Here is a 23,089-nt window from a genome sequence, read left to right on the forward strand (position 1 = left end):
TAGGGAAGAGGGGTTTAGATTTATTAGGAACTGGGGACACTTTTGGGAGAGGGGAAGCCTATACAGGAAGGATGGGCTCCACCTAAACCAGGGTGGAACCAGACTGCTGGCACTGAACATTAAAAAGGCCATAGAGCAGTTTTTAAACTAGGAGATGGGGGAAAGCTGATTGGTGCAGAGAAGCAAGTAAATCGGACGGAGACTTCTCTTAGAGGAGAATCCATTGATAGAGATTCTCTAGGCTGTAGTCAGAAAGAGAGGAGGAGAGAGGATAAACAAGGGGCCAGAGCAGACAAACAACCACGTACAAAGGAATCTAATACAACAGGAAAGGGCAGACAAACAGTGGCAGATTTTTAAAGTGCTTCTACACAAATGCTAGAAGTTTGAAAAAGATGGGTGAACTAGAGTACCTTGTATTAAAGGAGGAGATTGACATAATAGGCAACACAGAAACCTGGTGGAATGAGGAAAATCTGTGGGACACAATCATACCGGGATATAAAATATATCGGTAGGATAGAACAGGCCGTGTGAGTGGCGGAGTGGCACTATATGTGAAAGATAACGTAGAATCAAATTAAATAAAAATCTTTAATGAATCAACATGTTCAATAGAATCACTATAGATAGTAATTTCATGCTCAATAATAAGAATATAGCAGTAGGGATATACAGGCAGTCCCCGGGTTACGTACAAGATAGGGACTGTAGGTTTGTTCTTAAGTTGAATCTGTATGTAAGTCGGAACTGGCGTCCAGATTCAGCGGCTGCTGAAACTGACCGCCAGTTCTGACTTACATACAGAATCAACTTAAGAACCCCAGGCGTCCCCAAGTCAGCTGCTGCTGAAACTGATCAGCAGCTGATTCCAGGAAGCCTGGGGCAGAGCAACTCTGCCTCGGGCTTCCTGTAGTCAGCGCTGGTCAGTTTCAGCAGCGGCTGACTTGGGGACGCCTGGGGCAGAGCAGCTGGGGTGCTGCCGGGTTGGTCCAGTAGTGCCCAGAGCGGCGCTGCAGGACCAATCGGCAGCGCCCCAGCTGCTCTGCCCCAGGGTCCAAAACAAAAGCCTGGTCTGCTTGGGGGGGGCACACTAGCTGCGTCCCCCCCCAGCAGACCAGGGACACGGGGAGCAGAGCCGCAGCGGCAGCGGGGTGCCCAGCAGACCACAGGTACCAGGACTGAAGCGGCAGCAGCAGCGGGTTCCCGCGCTTCTGAGGCTTTTGTAGATACAAAAGGAGCAATCAAGGACGATAAAGCCATTGCAGAGAAGCTAAATGATTTCTTTGCATTAGTCTTCATGACTGGGGATGTTGGGGAGATTCCCAAACCCGCACCGTCCTTTGTGGGAGATGAATCTGAGGAACTGTCCTGGATTGAAGTGTTATTAGAGGAGGTTTTGGAACGAATAGAAAAACGTAATATGAACAAATCACCGGGACTGGATGGTATTCACCCACGGGTTCTAAAAGAACTCAAATGGGAAATTGTAGAACTATTAACTGTGGTTTATAATCTATCCCTTAAATCGGCTTCCGTACCTACTGACTGGAAGATAGCTAACATGACACCAATATTTAAAAAGGGTTCTAGAGGTGATCCCAGCAATTACAGACTGGTAAGTCTAATGTCGGTACTGGGCAAATTAGTTGAAGCAATAGTTAAGAATAAAATTGTTAGGCACGTAAAAGAACATAATTTGTTTGGCAAAAGTCAACATGGTTTCTGTAAAGGGAAATCCTGTCTTACTAATCTATTAGAGTTTTTTGAAGGGGTTAACAAATATGTGGACAAGGGAGATCCAGTAGATACAGTATACTTAGATTTTCAGAAAGCCTTTGACAAAGTCCCTCACCAAAGGCTCTTGTGTAAATTACATTGTCATGGGATAAGAGGGAAGGTCCTTTCATGGATTGAGAACTAGTTAAAAGAGAGGAAACAAAGGATAGGAATAAAAGGTAAATTTTCAGAATGGAGAGGGGTAACTAGTGGTGTCCCCCAAAGGTCAGTCCTAGGACTAATCCTATGCAACTTATTCATAAATGATCTAGAGAAAGGGACAATCAGTGAGGTAGTAAAGTTTGCGGATGATACTAAACTGTTTAAGATAGTCAAGACAGAAGTAGACTGTGAAGAACTTCAAAAAGTTCTCACAAAACTGAGTGACTGGGCATCAAAATGGCAAATGAAGTTTAATGTGGATAAGTGTTAAGTAATGCACATTGGAAAAAATAACCCCAACTATAAGAACAGTATGATGGGGGCTAATCTGGCTACGACAAATCAGGAAAGAGATCTTGGAGTTATCGTGGATAGTTCTATGAAAACGGCCACACAGTATGCTGCGGCGGTCAAAAGGGCAAATAGAATATTAAGAATTATTAAGAAAGGGATAGAAAATAAGACACAGAATAACTTACTGCCCAGTATAAAACTATGGTATGCCCATATCTTGAGTACTGTGTACAGATGTGGACTCCTCACCTCAAAAAAGATATTTTGGCCTTGGAAAGGGTTCAGAAAAGGACAACTAAAATGATCAGGGGTTTGGAATGGGTCCCATATGAGGAGAGACTAAAGCGACTGGGACTTTTCTGTTTAGAAAAGAGTAGACTAAGGGTATGTCTACACTACAAAGTTAATTCGAACTAACAGATGTTAGTTCGAATTAACTTTAATAGGCGCTACACAGGCAAACCGCTAGTTCAATCTTAATTCAAACTAGCGGAGCGCTTAATTCGAGCCAGGTAAACGTCATTCCACGAGGACTAACGCCTAGTTCGAATTAAGTAGTTCGAATTAAAGGCTGTGTAGCCACTTAATTCGAACTAGTGGGAGGCTAGCCCTCCCCAGCTTTCCCTGGTGGCCACTCTGGGCACCACCAGGGAAACTCTTCTGCCCTCCTCCCAGCCCCGGAGCCCTTAAAGGGGCACGGTCTGGCTACGGTGCCCATGCCAGGTGCAAGCCTTCCAGCACCCAGCCAGCAGACCCTGCACCTGGCACAGCTCGAGCCAGCCACCTGTTGCTACCCAGCCCTCTGCCTCTTCCCGGGAACAGGCTGGCGGCTCCCAGGAGCCTGCCCAGGTCCGCAAGAGGCGGGCGCCCGCCTGGTCTAGTGCGGAGATCGTGGACCTCATCCATGACCTCCGCACTATGCACAGGAAAGTGGCCGTCTAGGGCAGGATAGCTGCCAGCCTGGCCACCCAGGAGCAGGTGTGCGTGAAAATGAAGGTGGTCCAGTTAGACACCCGGCCCTGAGCCCTGAGCTTAGAATGGCCATACTGGGTCAGACCAAAAGTCAATCTAGCCCAGTAGCCTGTCTGCCGACAGCAACCAATACTAGGTACCCTGGAGGGGATGGACCGAAGACAATGACCAAGCCTTGTGCCGTCCATCTCCAGCCTTACACAAACAGAGGCCAGGGACACCATTTCTAGCCCCTGGCTAATAGCACTCCATGGACCCAACCTCCATGACTTTGTCTCACTTTTCTTTAAACTCTGTTATAGTTCTAGCCTTCACAGCCTCCTGCAGCAAGGAGTTCCACAGGTTGATTATTTGCTTTGTGTGAAGAAGAACTTTCTGTTATTAGTTTGAAGCCTGCTACCCATTCCTTTCCTTTGGTGTCCTCTAGTCCTTCTATTATGGGAACTAATGAAGAACTGTTCTTTATGCACCCTCTCCACACCACTCATAATTTATAGACCTCTATCATATCCCCCCTCAGTCTCCTCTTTTCTAAGCTGAGAAGTCCCAGTCTCTTTAGCCTCTCTTCATATGGGACCTGTTCCAAACCACTGATCATTTTAGTTGCTCTCCCCTCTCCCACCCTCTCTCTTCCCCTCTCCCACCTCCTTTTCCCAGTCTCCCCAAGTTTTGTTCAATAAAGAGAGTTTCTATTTTTGAACATACGTGTCCTTTATTTTGTACATCAGGAAGGGGGGTTAGGGAGGAGTAAGTGGAAGGAGGTGAGGGAGGAATGGGGTACGAGCCCCCGATGGGGAGGACTGGGGTGGCTCTGCGGGCTCCTCGGGGTGGAAGCTCTCCTGCAGCCCCCCGATTGATCCCCCTCCCCGGATGGCAGCCTGCGGCAAGTGCAGCCGGGCTGATGGCCGAGTGGTGTGATGTGCCCAGTGTGGGCACTCAGGGCACTCCAAGCAAGGACTGCTTTGCTGTCCCTTATCGAGTTAGACAAGCAAGCAGGGAACCCCTGAGAACTGTCTGTCCGGGGTGGGGGTCGGGTCCCTTTAAGCAAGCCCTCGGCTAGCCTGAGACGTCAGCTCCACACTCTAAGTCCTAAGCTGATGCCCTGCCGGCACTGCTTCCGGCCATCCTTAACCCCGGTTCAGGGTCCACTCAATGTGGACGTGCTAGTTTGAATTAGCAAAATGCTAATTCGAACTAGTTTTTAGGTCTAGATGCACTAATTCGAATTAGCTTAGTTCGAATTAACTAATTCGAATTAAGTTAGTTCGAATTAGTGCTGTAGTGTAGACATACCCTGAGGGGGGAATATGATAGAGGTCTATAAAATCATGAGTGGTGTGGAGAGGGCTGATAAAGAAAAGTTATTTATTAGTTCCCTAAATAGAAGAACTAGAGGACACCAAATGAAATTAATGAGTAGCAGGTTTAAAACTAATAAGCGAAAGTTCTTCTTCACACAGCGCATAGTCAACCTGTGGTACTCCTTGCCAGAGGATGCTGTGAAGGCTAGAACTATAACAGAGTTTAAAGAGAAGCTAGATAAATTCATGGAGGTTAGGTCCATAAAAGGCTATTAGCCAGGGGGTAGGAATGGTGTCCCTGGAGACGGATGGCATGAGACAAATCACTTGATCATTGTCTTCGGTCCACCCCCTCCGGGGTACCTGGTGTTGGCCACTGTTGTCAGACAGGCTAATGGGCTAGATGGACCTTTGGTCTGACTCAGTACAGCCGTTCTTATGTTCTTATGATGCTTGTCGCAAATAGAATAATTATAATTTTAGTCTTGATTATGCAAATAATTATTTGCATAATTGTGTTTATTTGTTCGTATGTAGATTTCTGTTGAAGACAGTGGGTATAATGTGGAAAAACAAGACCCAAGGAGTATAATTGCTAGACTGATGTTTGCAGAATTTGGCTCTTACATTGTAAATAATAGTGCTGGGCCTGATTTTTCAATGCGACTATTCAATTTAGTAAGCATTATTTGCATAGATTTGCAGGTTCAGACAATTACATTATGAGCTCCTCAGGGCAGGGACCCATGCTTAACCTATGAAACAACATTTATACACAGTGCTATATAAATAATAACAATGTAGTGAACAACAAGACTAAAAGAGCTATTACGTAGATTTTTAATGAAACTGCTAAAAATACTATTTCCCTGCTCCCACACTTTTAAGTGTAGAAATTTTATGTTGACTTTATTTAAAAAAATCACTGTTGATTAGTATGTAGCTTGAAGTGTATAATAGTATATGTTCTATAGGGTATTCATCAATCATAAAATATTTCAGATTATTTAAATATATTCTTATTTAATTTCTTATTTGCCCGTCCTTTTGTACACCAAACAGAATGCATAGTATATGTTATTAGACTACCTTGCTCCTTATGTTTGTTATAGTAACAATAGATAAAAGAATAGCAGTGGGCTGTATCCACGAAAGCTCATGATACTATCTACATGTTTTGTTAGTCTTTAAAGTGCTACCAGACTATTTGTTGTTTTTTAAGTTTATCCTGTACAGACTAACTCGGCTACCTCTCTGAAGTTTTTATATCAATGAAGTCATGGATTCCTCTCTTGCTATTATCTCTTTCACATTTGCCTATTTCCTGAAGATTTTTCCTCACTCACGATTGTCTGGATTTTTTTACTGTGTATGTAATTTTGCAAACTAAATGCTAACATGAGATAATTGAATTAATAATAGGCAATGTGAAATGCATGAATACAGTATAGCATATACTATAACTAACCAAATAATTCCTTGGGAAGGAATGCATCAAAGAATTACATCATCTTCCTAAAATGTTTTTAAAAATTTGGAAAATTTTTCTCAAGGGATCCAGCAAGTATAAAACAGTGTAATCTAAATAATTAGGCACATTATTATTCACTGAGTAAGCATGCTAACTTACTTGCCTTATATGGCATTGTATAGTCTTTAATCTGCCTTTTAAATTGCCATTTAGTAAACAAACCCTTAAATATTGCAGAAATTGTTGCAAAAATGTAAGAGGAAAAAGGAATTTGAGGAAATACTGGTTGGAACTGGTACAGCTCATTATGAATTTTGCAATCCTTTAATCTTAGCCACCTCCTTTTGCTGCATTAGCTTCAAAATACTGATATTTTACAATAAATAATACTTGGTTTAAAAAAATAATTTTAAGAATTTCACAAAGTTATCTAAATCATCTTTAGATATTCTGGTTATTCATTGCATGTCACACTGCTGTCAGTATTCTTTTTTCTCCCTTACTAACATTTTAAAAAATGATATTCAATAATGGTTAAATTAGCAGAACCTCTGTGAAACCAAAATAGTCAGCAGACTGCATATGTGCTTTAAATTAATCTGGTTCATGCCTTTAAGTGGAATGGTAAATGTTCAGACAATGAAACCCCAGCTTCCTCTTTAAATGGCTAGCTTTTCTGCTTTCCTCTCCCTCATTGATTATTGGAACTCCACAAGAATGCCTAGAGGTCATGTTATGATACTTTGGTATTTGATAGCTTAGCAGCCCTTATGTGACTGACTGACTGCTTTAAAGATTCATTTTCAAGTTAGCAGATCTGCAATACTTTTGGAAACAAAAATCAAGTCATATTGCTTTTTTATCATACTGTTTTTCTTTCTTTCTTTCTTTGCTTGTTCTTCGGGTCTTAACTTTTTCCTCCCATAGAAACATTGGGGAAATTTCTGTGAATGCGGGGCATCCAGCTGTCAATCAATATTGCACTTAAAACGTCAAGGTCACTGAGAAGAAAGAAAGCTTCAAATAATAATTAGATGATGTAATTGTCATGACTTGTCTGAATAACAAAGACATGTTGGCTTGTGTTCTGGAATGCATGGTAGAAAATCTTTCAGCTACAAATGTGTTTTTGTTTCATTGTAAAAAATGCTTGAAGAATTTGTATGTGTGTTAATAAAGAATTTTAAACTTCCTTAAAGATACAGTGCATATGCTACAGATTAATTCCTAATCTCTCCCCATAACATATTCACTATACGTGTAACATTTTGTGTTTAACTTCCATAACATTTACTTTTTCTTTTTAAAGGTGGCTTTGGTGAACATGGGATGTCAAAAAAACGAGGAGCCCTCTATCAGCTTATAGACAGGATAAGAAGATTTGGCTCTGGTATTTTCACTGTTTAAATTAACAAAACTGCCTGATGTGATGTATAGTTGTCATTAACAATGACAGTACTTTAACACCTTAAACTTTGTCCATATCAGTATTTCTGTAAACCATTAAAACAAGAGTAATGAAGAGATTAGCTTCTTTTCTTATCTATACTTTGTCAGAGATCTCATATTTCATGTAAGCACTAGAAAAATTTATTCTGGAAGCTAAAATCCTAATACAGTAAAACTCCAATAGTCTGGCATCCAATACTCCGGCACTCCTGATAGTCCGGCATCAAAATGGTAAGAGCCTAGTGAGTGAGTTTCGGCAAAAAATGAGTCACAAGGTAACAGTGGCGGCAGCTGAACTGAGCAAAAAGGGTAAAAAAGGCTTTTAAAAATGAAAACATTACAGTATATTGTATACAGTATGTACAATAAAAAGGGTTAAGAACACTTTATGTATATGTATATAATGTATACAGTATATATATAACCAGTTTATAGTACCTCCTGATAGTCCGCCATATCTGATAATCCAGCACCACCTAGGTCCCATAGGTTCCGGATTATTGGAAGTCTACAGTATACATATTAAATATTTTTTAAATTATTAAAATCACAATGTATTCATTATCATTAGTAATCACAGTAAAGGATGCAGTTTATCTCAATGGGAAATATTTTCATTAAGCTTACAGTATTCTTTGTGTGTATGGATGGAAAGCTGCAAGCAACTGCTAAAGGTGTAGGTTTTTTGAGGTAGTGGAACACTATTATGAATCATATTGCATGTGAAACATTTATGATGTGTTTCACCTAAGGAAAATGTTTTTAAATGTTGTCAATTTCAGTAGAATTCAGTGGTCATATCTATAGAATCTGCAGTAATACTGAGTTAAGTTTTAATCATTATGTTTGGCACAACATTAATTAAACATGCCATGAAAACCCCAGTATCTGCAAGAAAATGTAAAACTGAGTTATAATCACAGTTCAATATGTAGGGATGCATCAGTTCAGACCTTTCAAAATTAGCCAGTGTGGTAGCTGACATTACTGATTTGTGGCGCTATGTATTTGCATGCTTGATTTGAAATTAGACCCTTAGTTTTATACAACTGTTTTTCTTCATTTAATCCAAACAAAGCTGATTGAAAGAATAAGCAATGGTAAAAATTAACATTTTATCATGTAAGCCATCCACACAGCATCAAATGATTCATTAATGATGAAATACATATGCCAGTCTGGGATTCCCAGTTTGATTAATAGATTACCTGTGTTGTAGATTGTATAATAATTCTTAGTAACAAATTCATTATTTTAATGACAAAAGATTGAAGTAAAATTTAAAATTACATTTGCTTAACATAAAAACAGGTATTGTGGATGTATAACAGTTTTCTAAACCTTCTGTGTGGTTTATGATATTACTTAAAATATGCAGTGAATTAATATGTAAGGGAGAGAAGAGAGGTTTGGAAAGGGGAAGGGGAAACCTGGGAGGAGGGAGCTGGAAGGGGGAAGCAAGGGGAAGAAGGGAGAGGGGAAGCTCAGGGTTGGGGGTCTCGCCGGACCAACTTGATTGTCATGCAAACCTGCTCCTGGCTTCACATGTGGCCTTTCGTGGCCAGGCTGGCAGCTATCCTGTCATAGACAGCTGCATTCCTCTGTCTAGTGCAGAGATCATGGACATTAGGGGCATCTCCCCCAAACCTGAATAAGGTCCGTGATCTTCACCCTGGACCAGGAAGGCGCCTGCCTTCTCTGGGCCCTGGCAGGCTCCTGGGAGCTGGCAGACTGGAGGGCTGGCTGCCAGTGGCTTGCTGGCTCATGTTTTGGGACCACTGGGTCAGGGGCAGTGACTGCTGGCTCTGGGCTGGCAGGCTTGGAGCTGGCACAGGCACTGTGGCCAGAGTGAACCCCTTTAAGGGCTCCGGGAAGGGGGGAAGGGGGAGGGAGAGAAGTGTTCTTGGTTGAGGCTGGAGTGGCACCCTGGGAAGGCTGGAGGCCCCCTATTTCTACACAGCACTTATTTCGAAATAGCTATTTCAAATTTGGCATTATTCCTCGTAGAATGAGGTTTACCAAATTCAAAATAAGCGCTCCGCTATTTTGAATTTATTTTGAAATAGCGGTTTGGCTGTGTAGATGGTAGGAAAGTTATTTCGAAATAAGGGCTGTTATTTCGAAATAACTTTGCTGTGTAGACATACGCTCAGTAATCTTACCTTTCCGCACAGGCTTCTGAAACATGGTAGACTGCACCTATAGAATTGACGGTCAAAGACATAGCCTGGTGGTTAGGGCATTGTCCTAGGAGTTGGAGGAGCTAAGCTTGATATTTGCTCCACATTAGAGCAGCTAATTCAATCCAAGTCTTTTATTGAGTGCTATGCCAATTTTTATAAGTGAGCAGCAGCTGCAAGCTTATCACTCATTCTCTCTTTGTTTCTTTGTCTGTTAACTACTTGTTAGTTACAAGGCCAGTTGTGACTTTATGCTCTGTCCATTCTTATCCACTGTTTGGGTGTGTCTAGATTACAGGTTTTTGTCAACAAAAGTTCACTTTTGTTGACAAAACTACCTGCGTCTACACTGCCGCTGAGTTCTGTCGACATAACGTTGACAGAACTCAGCAGTTTTGTCGACGGCTGTAAACCTCATTCTGCGAGGAATAACGCCTTTTGTCAACAGAGTTCTGTCGACAGAGGAGTTATTGCATCTACAGTGTTCTTTGCATCTACACTCTGATGTCGACAAAGTGCTTGCTTAGTTGACAGAACTGGATGTAGTCTAGACACTCTTTGTCGACAGATGCTTTGTCGACAGTATCTGTCGACAAAACTTCTGTTGACAAAAGTCTGTAGTCTAGACGTACCCTTTCATATTTCAGGTTTCCTTTACTGTTCATTCAAAACCTATATTTTTTGTACAAAGGGTTGACTTGGCTTTAATGACTAACTCCTGGAATGAAGATAAGATTATTCCATCCAGCCCTGGAGCTAAATGCCTAAAGTCCCTTTGAGGGGTAGAGCTTAAGCAGCTCCTCCCTCAGCTGGCTGGCTTCTCTGAATTCTATTGTTAGGCAACAGTTTCTCTCCATGTATTGTACAATGAGTGTGGGTGCCTGTCTGAGGGTTGTGGGTTTTACAGATAACAGGGCACCTAAAGGTTAAGTAATGCAATGCTGAGTATTACGGGGCCTAACCCTCCCTTTGAAACACACCTTAATGTTCCACATTTCTGAATAGTAATAGAGTAATAGTAATAGAGAGGTGTTAGTCTGATCTTGCTAAAACAAAAGGAAAATCTGTAGCACTTTTAAAGACTAACAAAGATGGTTTAATAGGTGATGAGCTTTCGTGGGCCAGATCTGAGGAAGTGGGTCTGGCCCACGAAAGCTTATCACCTGTTAAACCACCCGTACTTAAGACTGGCAGAACTGTTGGCTCTAGAAATATCTCTCAAAACAACAGAATTTTTTATTTCACCATACCTTTCAAGGTGGAGGAATCTTTTTTTTCTCAAGGCAATTCAAGGGCATATAGAATCTCATAAAATGTCCACAGAATCTCAGAACATATTTTTTATGTCCTAAAGTTTTTGATGTTTCCACCTGAAAATGTTATGTCTATTGCTATTACAATGAGCTCAGTTTCCCCTTATGCAAGTCCATCAGTAAAAAAGTGATATGGACCATACACAAAGTGCTGCAAAAGACATGAAGTGTCCCTGAGCGTATAGTTGCTCATTCAGAGGTTCTGCAATAATATGGTTATCTGTGGAAGTTAAGCAAAGCTAAAGCTAAAACTAAACCCAGGCCTTTGCATGGATAGAAGTGAAAGAGGCCCTGAATACATTTGGTCGTATTGCCATTGCTCAGCAGAGTCTTCTAAATGGAAGAGAAAAATATACCTAATTTTAAATAGTATTCTTTAAAAGGCAAGGCATATTACTTACAGGAAGCATTTTTAAAAATTGTTTATTTTAACTGGAAAATCTAGAAAGTAATAATTTTAGCAGAGTCTCTTTAAGATGTTAAAATCCCTCTTTGACCCATTGCATGTAGATTATGACGCTGAAGATTTTGAGTCTTTCTATGTCAAGCACTTCTAAGAACATAAATTATTGTTTGTACATCACATTGAAAAGCTGAATGGCTGTATAAAAAACTATGTTCTGTTATGAAAGTGCATAATGAAAACATGGAGCTTTGTCCTTGCAGTAAACACATGTTTTCATTTGTGGACCATTATGTCTATGTTTTTTTTTTTTAAATACCATTACAGGTTTTGAGCAAAACAATTCTTCTAAGGGAGGATTAACTGTAAAATTCTCAGGGAAAAATGAGAAAAACCGATTTCCCAGAGCTGCTACATCACGAACAGAAAGAATATGGCCAGGGGGCGTCATTCCATATGTTATTGGTGGAAATTTCACTGGTAAGATGAAGGGAGATGGAGGATGAATGTCTTTTTTAGGTTCTTGAAAAGCCTAATATAAAGCCAATGGGAAGACTCTTATTGATGTCTGCTGGTTTGGATGCAACCCTAAGTAAATCTTTTATGTAAATGTTCATCAGTGCATTAAAAATTGTTCCCAAAGGCAATTTGGCAATGTATGTATAAAATTAGGCTATTATGTTTCAGAGGAGGGGAAAACATTGTTTGTTTTCATTGTCTAATTTCTTGCTGTTTATTTGAAGCAAAATACAATTAAATCTAGATCAAAACTATTATTGTGAAATCAGTATAAGTGGCTTCTCTAATAGTAAGCTGAATCCTTTTCAACTGACTGCTAAACAAATTGGGCCCAATTCATCATTCTGTAATTTGGTAATGTACTTCTTAGATGAGCAGATAAAATCTTGTTTGAAATAACCATAAAACTTTAAACTATAAGAGGGAAGATTGTGACTTAAGAGAATTTTGAAACAATATAATTTTAAATACAGTATTTTAAAAGCATAAAATAAATGCCACCCTGTAAAACTGCAAATAGATAAACACTAATGGGGAGGAAGAAGGACATGTAAAAGGAATTGGGGGGAGGGGTTGGGGAGAATTGAAAAAGATAGAGCTAAATATAGAGCCAGCAGTGCTGTGCAATAACTTCTTGCTAATTGTGCCCCAAGGGGATACAGAAAACTGAAAGAGCTTGGGAAAAGAAATGTAGTCAAGAAAGATGGGGAAAAAAATGGAAAAATTTTCCCAAAGCTCATAGCTGAAGGTCAGACTTGCAGTATGGATATTTACACCGCATTATACTGAACATGACCTTTGTTTTATCAATGGCATTTTATTACTGTGCTGAACAACTAAATGTAACAGGTAATGTGAAATGTTACACACAGATTACAAATTTTGTATATTGAAAGGTAAATTCCAAAACTCTTGTGTTCAATTAAAAAGGGGTGGAGGGTTGGGAGAAGGAGTTATAGAGCAGTTATCTTTCATCTTTAGGTCAATGTCTTGAACCAATGGCTAACTATTGCTGCCATGGGATGGGTCTTCAATTTTTGTGTTTTTTCCCAAAAATCTTCCCATTGGATAAATCTGTGTACCACCACAACTAACACTATTTTGTGATCTTGTCAGTTTTGGAAGAGCTAAGTATTTAGGTAAGATATAGAGAATAAATGGTATCTTCTTCTACCAGTTGAGGTGATTTCTTCAGGTCAGAATTTGGAAAATTTGGCAGAGCACAAGGAAACTTGCACAGCTGCTCTTCATTTGGTTTCTGCTCTGTGATCTGATCCTGGAGTCAAAGGGTGGGATTTTCAGATGCTGGTCATACTGTGTTTCAAGTGAAATCAATAGTAAAAGTCCATTGATTTCAATGGGAGTGGAGAAAAGCTAATGCTTTAAAAGCTTTTGAAAATCCCACTCATCAGTTGTCCATCTCCAGGCATGTTAGTCTGGTATTTTTCATTGTTACTAAATTTTTTCTCATACTAAATCTCTTTCTCTCTCTCACACACACACACTTACACATGCATGTGAGCGCACGCACACACACACACGCACATATTTGTAAAGGAAAAAAGTTCAAGATTCCAAATCATCATCACAGGCTGTAGATAAATTATTAGAAAACAGCCTAAATTCCAACCACATAAGTACAAAAAATGGTTTCATGTACAGATCCCTCAGGTGCACTTTATTTCCTTGTCTAGTTTACTACATATTTGTCTGTTTTTGGACATATAAGGTGGCTTCTGGGTTTTAAAAATATGGCCATTTGTGCATAAACTTTAATATTGCAGATATATTTACCAGAACAAATTATCTGAAAACCAGTTCTTCCTTTGCTTACTTTTCAAGAGCTGAGGTAAGCATTTCCTCATATTTTAAAACAACTGAGTCTCTTGGTTTTTGAACCAGCATATCATACTAAGATTAGAATGTAATGCCAAGAAGAAAGATGCAATTTTGAAAACCTTGTTTATTTCGTGTTACACAATTCTTCCAGGTAGCCAGCGAGCAATGTTCAAACAGGCTATGCGGCACTGGGAAAAGTATACGTGTGTTACATTCATTGAACGAAGTGACGAAGAAAGTTATATTGTATTTACATACAGACCTTGTGGGTAAGTGGGTACATGTGTTAACGGATATTTGTAGTGTATATCTTTGAGTACCAAAGACTAAATAACAGTTTGTTAAAGTTTTTGTCATTTTTTTCTCCTCAACTTAACACCTATAGGAAAAACTATGCATTTGATGCCTGTGTTCAGGCTGAATGTTGTATTCATTCCAGTTAGCTATCTAATAACTATCAGACTATATTTTTGACTCTTCATAAAATCTACATGCTGTGCAGGAAGGTTTTTAAGTTTATGCCTCTTTTCTTGTACGTGACACTAGATAAAGTTAGAGAAAAAAATGGGTGAGGTTTTCTCTTTCATCAACAAAAGTTGGTCCAATAAAAAGTATTACCCCATCCACCTTGTCACCTTGTCACTCTTATATCCTGGGACCAACACAAATTCAACAGCACTAGATAAACTTGACCTGTACTGAAATATAAAGAATACACCATGCATGTAGGTGGTATGTGTTTATACCCTATATGGGTATGTCTACACTACAAAGTTAGTTCGAACTAACGGACGTTAGTTCGAACTAACTTTAATAAGTGCTACACTAGCGCTCCACTAGTTCGAATTTAATTCGAACTAGCGGAGCGCTTAGTTCGAACTAGGTAATCCTCATTCCACGAGGATTAAGCCTAGTTCGAACTAGCTAGTTCGAATTAAGGGCTGTGTAGACCCTTAATTCGAACTAGTGGGAGGCTAGCCCTCCCAGGTTTCCCTGGTGGCCACTCTGGCCAACACCAGGGAAACTCTATGCCCCACTCCCGGCCCTGGACCCCTTAAAGGGGCATGGACTGGCTACGGTGCCTGTGCCAGGTGCAAGCCTGCCAGCACCCAGCCAGCAGACCCTGCACCTGGCACGGATCGAGCCACCCGGGACCGCAAGAAGCGGGCACCCGCCTGGGCTAGTGCGGACATCGTGGACCTAGTCCACGATGTCCGCACTAGGCACAGGAAGGTGGCCATCTAGGGCAGGATAGCTGCCAGCCTGGCCACCCAGGAGCAGGTGTGCATGAAAATCAAGGGGGTCCACTGACACCCCTGACCCTGAGCCTTGAGCTTACAATGGCCGTCCTGGGTCAGACCAAAGGTCCATCTAGCCCAGTAGCCTGTCTGCCGACAGCGGCCAACCCTAGGGATCCTGGAGGGGATGGACCGAAGACAGTGACCAAGCCATTTGTCTCATGCCATCCCTCTCCAGCCTTCCACAAACCTTGGGCAGGGACACCACTCCTACCCCCTGGCTAATAGCACTCCATGGACCCAACCTCCATGACTTGATCTCACTTCCCTTTAAACTCTGTTCTAGTTCTAGCCTTCACAGCCTCCTGCAGCAAGGAGTTCCACAGGTTGACTCTTTGCTTTGTGAAGAACAACTTTCTGTTACTAGTTTGAAGCCTGCTACCCATTCCTTTCCTTTGGTGTCCTCTAGTCCTTCTTTATGGGAACTAATGAAGAACTTTTCTGTATGCACCCTCTCCACCCAACTCCTGCTTTTAGAGACCTCTATCCTGTCCCTCCTCCGTCTCCTCTTTTCTTAGCTGAGAAGTCCCAGTTTCTTTAGCCTCTCTTCATATGGGACCTGTTCCCAACCCCTGATCATTGTAGTTGCCCTCCCCTCTCCCAGCCTCTCTCTTCCCCTCTACCACCTCCTTTTCCCAGTCTCCCCCAGTTTTGTTCAATAAAGACAGATTCCATTTTTGAACACAATTGTCCTTTATTTTGTACATCAGGAAGGGGGGTAGGGAAGGGTAAGTGGAAGGAGGTGAGGGAGGAATGGGGTATGAGCCCCCGATGGGGAGGACTGGGCTGGCTCTGCGGGCTTCTGGGGGTGAAAGCTCTCCTGCAGCCCCCCAATTGCCCCCTCTCCCCAGATGGCAGCCTGTGGCAAGTGCAGCCGGGCTGATGGCCGAGTGGTGTGATGTGCCCAGTGTGGGTACTCCGGGCACTCCAAGCCGATACTGGTTTTCAAGCAGGGCACCCCTGAGAGCTGTCTGTCCGGGGTGGGGGTCGGGTCCCTTTCAGCACAGCCCTCGGCTAGCCTGAGACAGCAGCTCCACGCTCTAAGTCCTCCTCTGATGCCCTGCCGGCACTGCTTCCGGCCATCCTTAAGCCCTGTTCAGGGTCCACTTAATGTGGACATGCTAGTTCAAATTAGCAAAACGCTAATTCGAACTAGTTTTTAGTTCTAGACGCGTTAGTTCGAATTAGCTTATTTCGAATTAACTAATTCAAACTAAGTTAGTTCGAACTAACTCTGTAGTGTAGACATACCCTATATTAGCAATATATAGACTATAATAAAAGAGAAAAATCCCAGATACGTTGGTGAATATTCTGAGATAATTACTCATAGCATATTATCTTTATTTATTCTTAATTTTATTAATTCCCCTTTGTCTCTATGCTGAATTATATAATACACTTATTTGGCCTCATTTCTTGTCTAGCTTAATCATTCTAAATAAAAGCTCTATTTTTGTACTTACTTTGGCTTTGTTTGAACAACAAACTTCATGACTTTTCTGCACATTCCTTCTTCCAGGTCACTGATGTATACAGTGAACAAAGCATTTATCACTGTGATCAATTACTTCACTCTATCCCGAAATACTTCTTCTCGCAAATTCTGTTGGTTATTCCAGTTATTTTTCTAAACAAGGATTTTTTATTTTACAAATCAGATAATGACCCTATTATAATATCATCATATAATATGCTCTTATTAACTACATGCGGGGCTGATCTCCTCTGTAAACATTTGCACTTCAATTCATTATCATCCTTAAAATGATCCTTTGATGTGAAGAGAGAGAATGGTTAGGCTGCTGGTGTGCCAAGACACAACCTATCAGGCTGACCAAGGTTGTTTTTTCCATCTCTCCATCTGTTGTTTCTTGTCTTATACTTAGTATTTGTCTACATGGTGCCTTAGTCTTTACCATCTGGAGTGTAAATTCTAATGCATGCTGGCTTGTTGTCCACTAACTGGTCATGTAGATCCTGGTGATGTGCCCTGAAAGTTCCCTAGTGCGTGTTAATGTAGTATTGTTGGAAACGGAGCTAAGAAGTAATCTGTCAGTTTATCAGCAGCTAATTATAAAGAATGCAAAGAGGATGTTAAGTGCTTATAATTATTTAAATGAATGATCAAAAGTGCTGCTGCATGCTGAGAGATCTGAAAGTGAAGAAGCCCTGTCAGACTATTATCTTTGAAAAGTCGTGGAGATTGGGAGAAATCCCAGATGATTGGAAAAAGGCAAATATAGTGCCCATCTTCAAAAAAAGGAAAAAGGACGATATAGGGAATTATAGGCTGGTCAGTCTTACCTTGGTTCCTGGAAAAATTATGGAAGGGATCCTTAAGGAATCCATTTTGAGGCACTTGGACAAGAGGAGAGTGATTAGGAATAGTCAGCATGGATTCACAAAGGGCAAGTCATGTCTGACCAATCTGATTAGCTTCTATGATGAGGTAACTGGCTCTGTGGATGTGGGAAAGTCAGTGGATGTGATATAACTTGACTTTAGCAAGGCTTTTGATACGGTCTCCCACAATATTCTTGCCAGCAAGTTAAGGGAATGTGGATTGGATAAATGGACGGTAAGATGGCTAGAAAGATGGCTAGAAGGCCAGGCCCAGCAGGTAGTGTTCAGCGGCTCGATGTCAGGATGGCGGTCGGTTTCTAGCGGAGTGCCCCAAGGTTCAGATCTAGGACCGGTTTTGTTCAATATCTTTATTAATGACCTGGGTGAGGGGATGGATTGCACCCTCAGCAAGTTTGTGGATGACACTAAGCTAGGGGGAGAGGTAGATACGCTTGAGGGCAGAGATAGGGTCCAGAGTGACTTAGACAAATTGGAGGATTGGGCCACAAGAAATCTGATGAGGTTCAACAAGGACAAGTGTAGAGTCCTGCACTTGGGACAGAAGAATCCCAAGCATAGTTACAAGCTGGGGGCCAGCCAGTTAAGTAGTAGTTCTGCAGAAAAGGACCTGGGGGTTACAGTGGATGAGAAGCTGGATATGAGTCAAGAGTGTGCCCTTGTAGCCAAGAAGGCTAATGGCATATTAGGTTGCATTAAGAGGAGCATTGCCAGCAGATCCAGAGATGTCATTATTCTCCTTTATTTGGCTCTGGTGAGGCCACATCTGGAGTATTGTGTCCAGTTCTGGCTCCCCCACTACAAAAAGGATATGGACGCATTGGAGAGGGTCCAGCGGAGGGCAACCAAAATGATTAGGGGGCTGGAGCATATGACCTATGAGGAGAGGCCGAGGGAGTTGGGTCTGTTTAGTCTGCAGAAGCGAAGAGTGAGGGGGGATTTGATAGCAGCCTTCAACTTCCTGAAGGGAGGTTCCAAAGAGGATGGAGAGAGGCTGTTCTCAGTAGTGACAGATGGCAGAACAAGGAGCAATGGTCTCAAGTTGTGGTGGGAGAGGTCCAGGTTGGATATTAGGGAAAACTATTTCACTAGGAGGGTAGTGAAGCACTGGAATGGGTTACCTAGGGAAGTAGTGGAGTCTCCATCCCTAGAGGTGTTTAAGTCTCGGCTTGACAAAGCCCTGGCCGGGTTGATTTAGTTGGGATTGGTCCTGTCTAGAGCAGGGGGCTGGACTTGATGACCTTCTGAGGTCTCTTCCAGCTCTATGGTTCTATGATTCTAGAAGGAAATTACAATTAACGTACTCCTTATGTTCCTGAACCATAAGTTACTGAGAGCCGCACATGGCAGGGATAGTCTGGGGTCGGGGGGGATGCTCTGGGGGCTGGGTGGGAGGACGCATAGAGGGGTGAGCGGGAGGGGGGGGTCCAGGACCCACTCCAGGCAGAGCCAGGGGAGAGACCCAGCTCCACATATTGCTGGAGCAGGGCCACAGCTTTGAATACTAACTCGCCGCCCATGGCGCCTGGCACATTTCCAGGTTCAGGGCGCGGGGCCCCTTTTGGCATGGAGCCCCATTTGGGGGAAACGGGCAAATTGGCCTAAGGCTAATTCCCAGGGCACTCTGCTGTGTTGATTTGTCAGCAAACTGTTATCGCTATTTATTTTTTGTATTACTTTAGCACCTAGAATCCCTTTTTGTCAACCAGGACCCCATTGTGCTAGGCGATGTATGAATATACAGTAGAGCGCTACACCAGAGAGCTTAAAATGGAAGAGCTCGTCTACACAATAACTTAATACATGACAGGCTAATATGTTGCAGATTCACGCCCTGGCTTGACAGACACTAAATCAACATGTAGAAAAACCTCAAGAATAAGATAAAAGACAACAGATAGGTACAGATAGGTAGGGAAGTACAAGGAAACAATAATACAGTATTGGTTAGTGTCCTAGGCAGTATGCCAAGGACCCGTTGTGAAAAATTTTGAAGGCATTACAGCAAAGGAAAGTTTTAAGATTTTTGAGTGAGTATTTGCAGCTGTTTATAGCGTGCTCCTCCTAGCATCGGGAGGAGCAGCATGAGGGACAGCACAAAACTACTTGTTTAGAAATTCTATTAGTGGGTGATCGGAGGTGATGGTTGACAGAATGAAAGAAAGATGATATCCACAGTGTGGATAGGCAATGAAGGACCTTGAAAGTGAAGACAAATTGCTTATGTTTGATGCAGTAGAGGAGGGTGAGCCATAAGAAGATGGTAAAAGCAATGGGCTATGAAAAGACTCTTTGCAGCACCATTCTGAATGCACATGGTTGAGGGCAAGAGTGAGTTTTTGAAGGCCAGAGAGAAGGATATTGCAATAATCAAGATGAGAGAATGAGAGCCTAAATGAGTTTTTATCTATGTGGATGAATAGGAAAGGCTGTATTTTTGAAATGTTATGGAAAAAGACTTGGTAAGATTTAGACATAGCCTGGGTATGAGGATCTAGAAAGAGTTCTGAGTCAAAGATAATACTCTAGTGACAGACAGCGTGATGGTGTTATCATAGAGATTTCCTATGCATATCTGGACTTGTTCCTTCTCATTCCTCAAAAGGCAGTCTTTGGGCTAAAGTGATGTCCCTTCCACATTAGAAAAATCTGTAGTACCTTCCCAAGATGATGTCATAGTGAATTTAATGAGGAAACAAACAGAAAAATGATAATTTATATTTTGATGTATGGTACTCTGCTATGCTAATCTTAAAGGCTTGGTCTACGCTAAAGAGGATAGACCAACTTCAGATACGCAGCTCCAGCTACGTTAATTACGTAGCTGGAGTCAAATTATCTTAAATCATATTTTGGTGCCATCCACACAATGACTTCATTTACTTCTCATGAGGGGCAGGACTACTGGTACCGACACGAGTGCCTCTCACTTCAAATTAGCATATCTTCACTAAACCTGCTAATTCAAACCCTAGAAAATTGACTACAGAAGCTTCGGATCTTTTCTGTAGTATAGACAAACCCAAACTTATATGCACATTTACTGATCCAACCATAGTTAGCGGATGGTGGTCGTTTGCAATCTTGAAATGCAGTATAAATATTAGAAAATAATTTTGATTTATAGTATAGGGTTTATGGTTATGTTACCAAATCAATGCAAATTGTCATTCTTATCCATTGATAAAAAAATCGTGAAGATAGTTGGTTATGGTATGTAAAATTTGTTTTTCTAATCACATTGAAAGATGTTTTGTAAACTGCTAGTTGGTAAATACAATCCATAATGTTCTTTAAAGAACTGGTACTTATGGCTCCTGGGTGTTATATGGAAATTGAATAGAGATTCAGTCACTATATTATACTATATGGCAAGCCTAAAAAGGGCTCAGCTGTCCCAAGTGTCACTTAATGTCAAGCTCACATTATTTATTGCTAGGAAAAAGAACAAGTCTGTTCGTTATGTGAGTCTGAAAAGAAACATTAAGTTTTGGCACGGCAACATGTTTTTGGTCTTTGGGCACCTCCTGTGCGCCGGGGGCAGGGCTGGCCCAGGTTGTCGGCGGGCGCCCACGAATGCCCCGGCGGGCGCCATGGCACCCGCGGGCAACGCGTTGGGGACCACTGAGTTAGAGCTAGGCAAGTAGTGAGGGTGGGATGAGTGTTACTGTTGGTTTTAGTGAACTGTGAATCACATTTTAATTTTGTCATGTTTGAACCCCTTTTCGTTTGCTTCTTGGAAGTTTGTGAGAGAGTACAAAGTTTTGAGGGCATAGTCTGAATATTGCTACAGGCTCACAATTTGATTTCCCATTAAAGATTTGTCTAATGAAAATGTGACATTATCTTATAGCTGAAGCAGAAGTAGTTTATCAAAGTTAAATCATCTGGCCCTGAAAGAGAAACAACATGTGATTTACTGAAGGTGACTAGTCATACAGTTTAAATAGGAAATTGATGCAGACTTAGCAGTGAAATAAAGACCAACACATATCAGTGTTCCCTTGTAAGCTGTAACTTTTGGTAGACACAAGGGAGAGGCACTATCCACCCAGCCCCCATACTCTCCTATACCAGGCAGGTGTTACAGAACTCATAATTCAGGGTAGTACCTCTTTTGCTTATCTCCCAGGACTCAGCTCACTCTGAGGGGGACAGAGGGTGTAAAAGAGTGGGGACCTCAACCACAGGGGCCACAAGGTCTTAGTATATCCTGTATGCCAAAGGCCCATCACCAAAATCCCAGGTTTTTATCTCTAGGAACTGTTGATTTTATCCTTTAATACCACGAGAGCAGGAGATTGGCAGTTTATACATCCCCTCTCTTCCCCCAATCTGATATCACAACTCCTGTCCCATCCAGGCCCATCATCTCCAAAAAAATCCATCATTCCACAACCATCATCTCTGAAAAATTCAGATCTTTTCTAACGGATATCCCTGTGCTGTATTACTCAACCCCTGACTCTAGGAATATGTTAGTGAGCTCCATTTTCACTTTCTTTCTTGTCATGTCCAGAAGCCTGCATCTGCAGCTCCTTGCCAAACCTCTTTCGACTGTTCTGCATAGTCTAGATGAGCCCTAAGTGTGGGCTGCTAGTGAGCCCTACTGCTCTCCAAGCTTATGGGAGTGAAGCGAAGGCCCAGGGATACTCACCTACTCCTTTTGCACCTTTCTGAGGCTTAAACTCTCACTTTCCCCAATGTTGGAGTCTGAATCCCTGCCATGGGCCTCCTGTATAAAGGATTCAGGATCCCATCTTGGAGGAATGTAGCCTCTCTAATCCACCACCAATGTGGTTGTGCCCACCTGTTCTCCCTGTCCCAACTCCTCATCTGTGTGGGTTGCAAGCCATCAATCTTTTGCCCATCTCCAATCCTTTGAAGTCTGAGCACATCCTTTCTCATGGGGTGGCTATCTCAGGCCAAGAATTCTCCTTCAATGTGGCCTGAGTGAACCCTCATCCTTCTTCAAGGCCTGCAGTAAGGCTAGGCTGGATTGCTCCAATGCATGCCCAAAGAAGCCCTACCACCTACATATCAATGCCTGCCATCTTGCCATGCTGGGGTCAAAGGCACCATGTATTTTGCCTGATGCCTTCAAAGAGGCTCCTGGGTTGGGCATATGCAGACCCTGTTGGCCATACCTTTGGCTGAAGCCTCTGTGATGTAGTGGGGGTGCTGTCTGCTCTATAACCTGGGGTTCCCCTACGTTGTGATGTGTGATTCCCACTGACTCACCCACATGTGTTTTGGCCCAGACACCTAGTCCCAACCTAAGCAGTTAGCAAACCTCTTCCCAGGGGAAGAGACTAAGGAAGGTAGGCGGAGACAAACACCTGGCTGGGGAGCAGGGTCTGGGAGCAAGGCAGTTTCTGGCTGGGAAACATGAAGGGAACAGACTAAGCTGAGTGCTGAGGGTTGAGGGGGGCAATGAAACCCAAGGGTTCTGAGGCATCCTGACCCTGACTCCTGTAACCACATCATGTCTATGCTGTGCTGTATCCTGGAGAAGCAATAAATCCTCTCCATTTTACTGGCTGGCGGAGGCATAACCAGATACAAGGCACAGTGTGCTCCTGCTATAGCAAAAGCGCACCTAGGGCTTCCCCTCCCATACACAAGTTGGAGAGGGGTAGCAGTTGCCATGGGATGTGTGGCCCTTTGCAGTTGCCTTAGTGATGTGTGACCTGCTGTTTTTCCCGAACTCCTTCAAGTGGGGGTTTGTGTACCTGCCATGTTGGA

At 42.2% G+C, this 23,089-nt stretch overlaps 1 protein-coding gene across 6 annotated transcripts in view; it reads left to right on the top strand.

The window, feature by feature from the left end:
* Positions 1-23,089, top strand: part of TLL1 (tolloid like 1) — a 397,022-nt gene that overhangs the window by 279,877 nt on the left and 94,056 nt on the right. For all 6 annotated transcript variants that reach the window (XM_075930164.1, XM_075930162.1, XM_075930163.1 and 3 more), the window contains 3 exons: positions 7,289-7,369; positions 11,652-11,804; positions 13,834-13,951. In XM_075930164.1, the coding sequence (XP_075786279.1) occupies positions 7,289-7,369; positions 11,652-11,804; positions 13,834-13,951 (352 nt within the window). The remainder of the gene's footprint in view (positions 1-7,288; positions 7,370-11,651; positions 11,805-13,833; positions 13,952-23,089) is intronic.

This window comes from Pelodiscus sinensis, chromosome 5, assembly GCF_049634645.1.
Source record: "Pelodiscus sinensis isolate JC-2024 chromosome 5, ASM4963464v1, whole genome shotgun sequence".
In the NCBI taxonomy this organism is placed as follows: Eukaryota; Metazoa; Chordata; order Testudines; family Trionychidae; genus Pelodiscus; species Pelodiscus sinensis.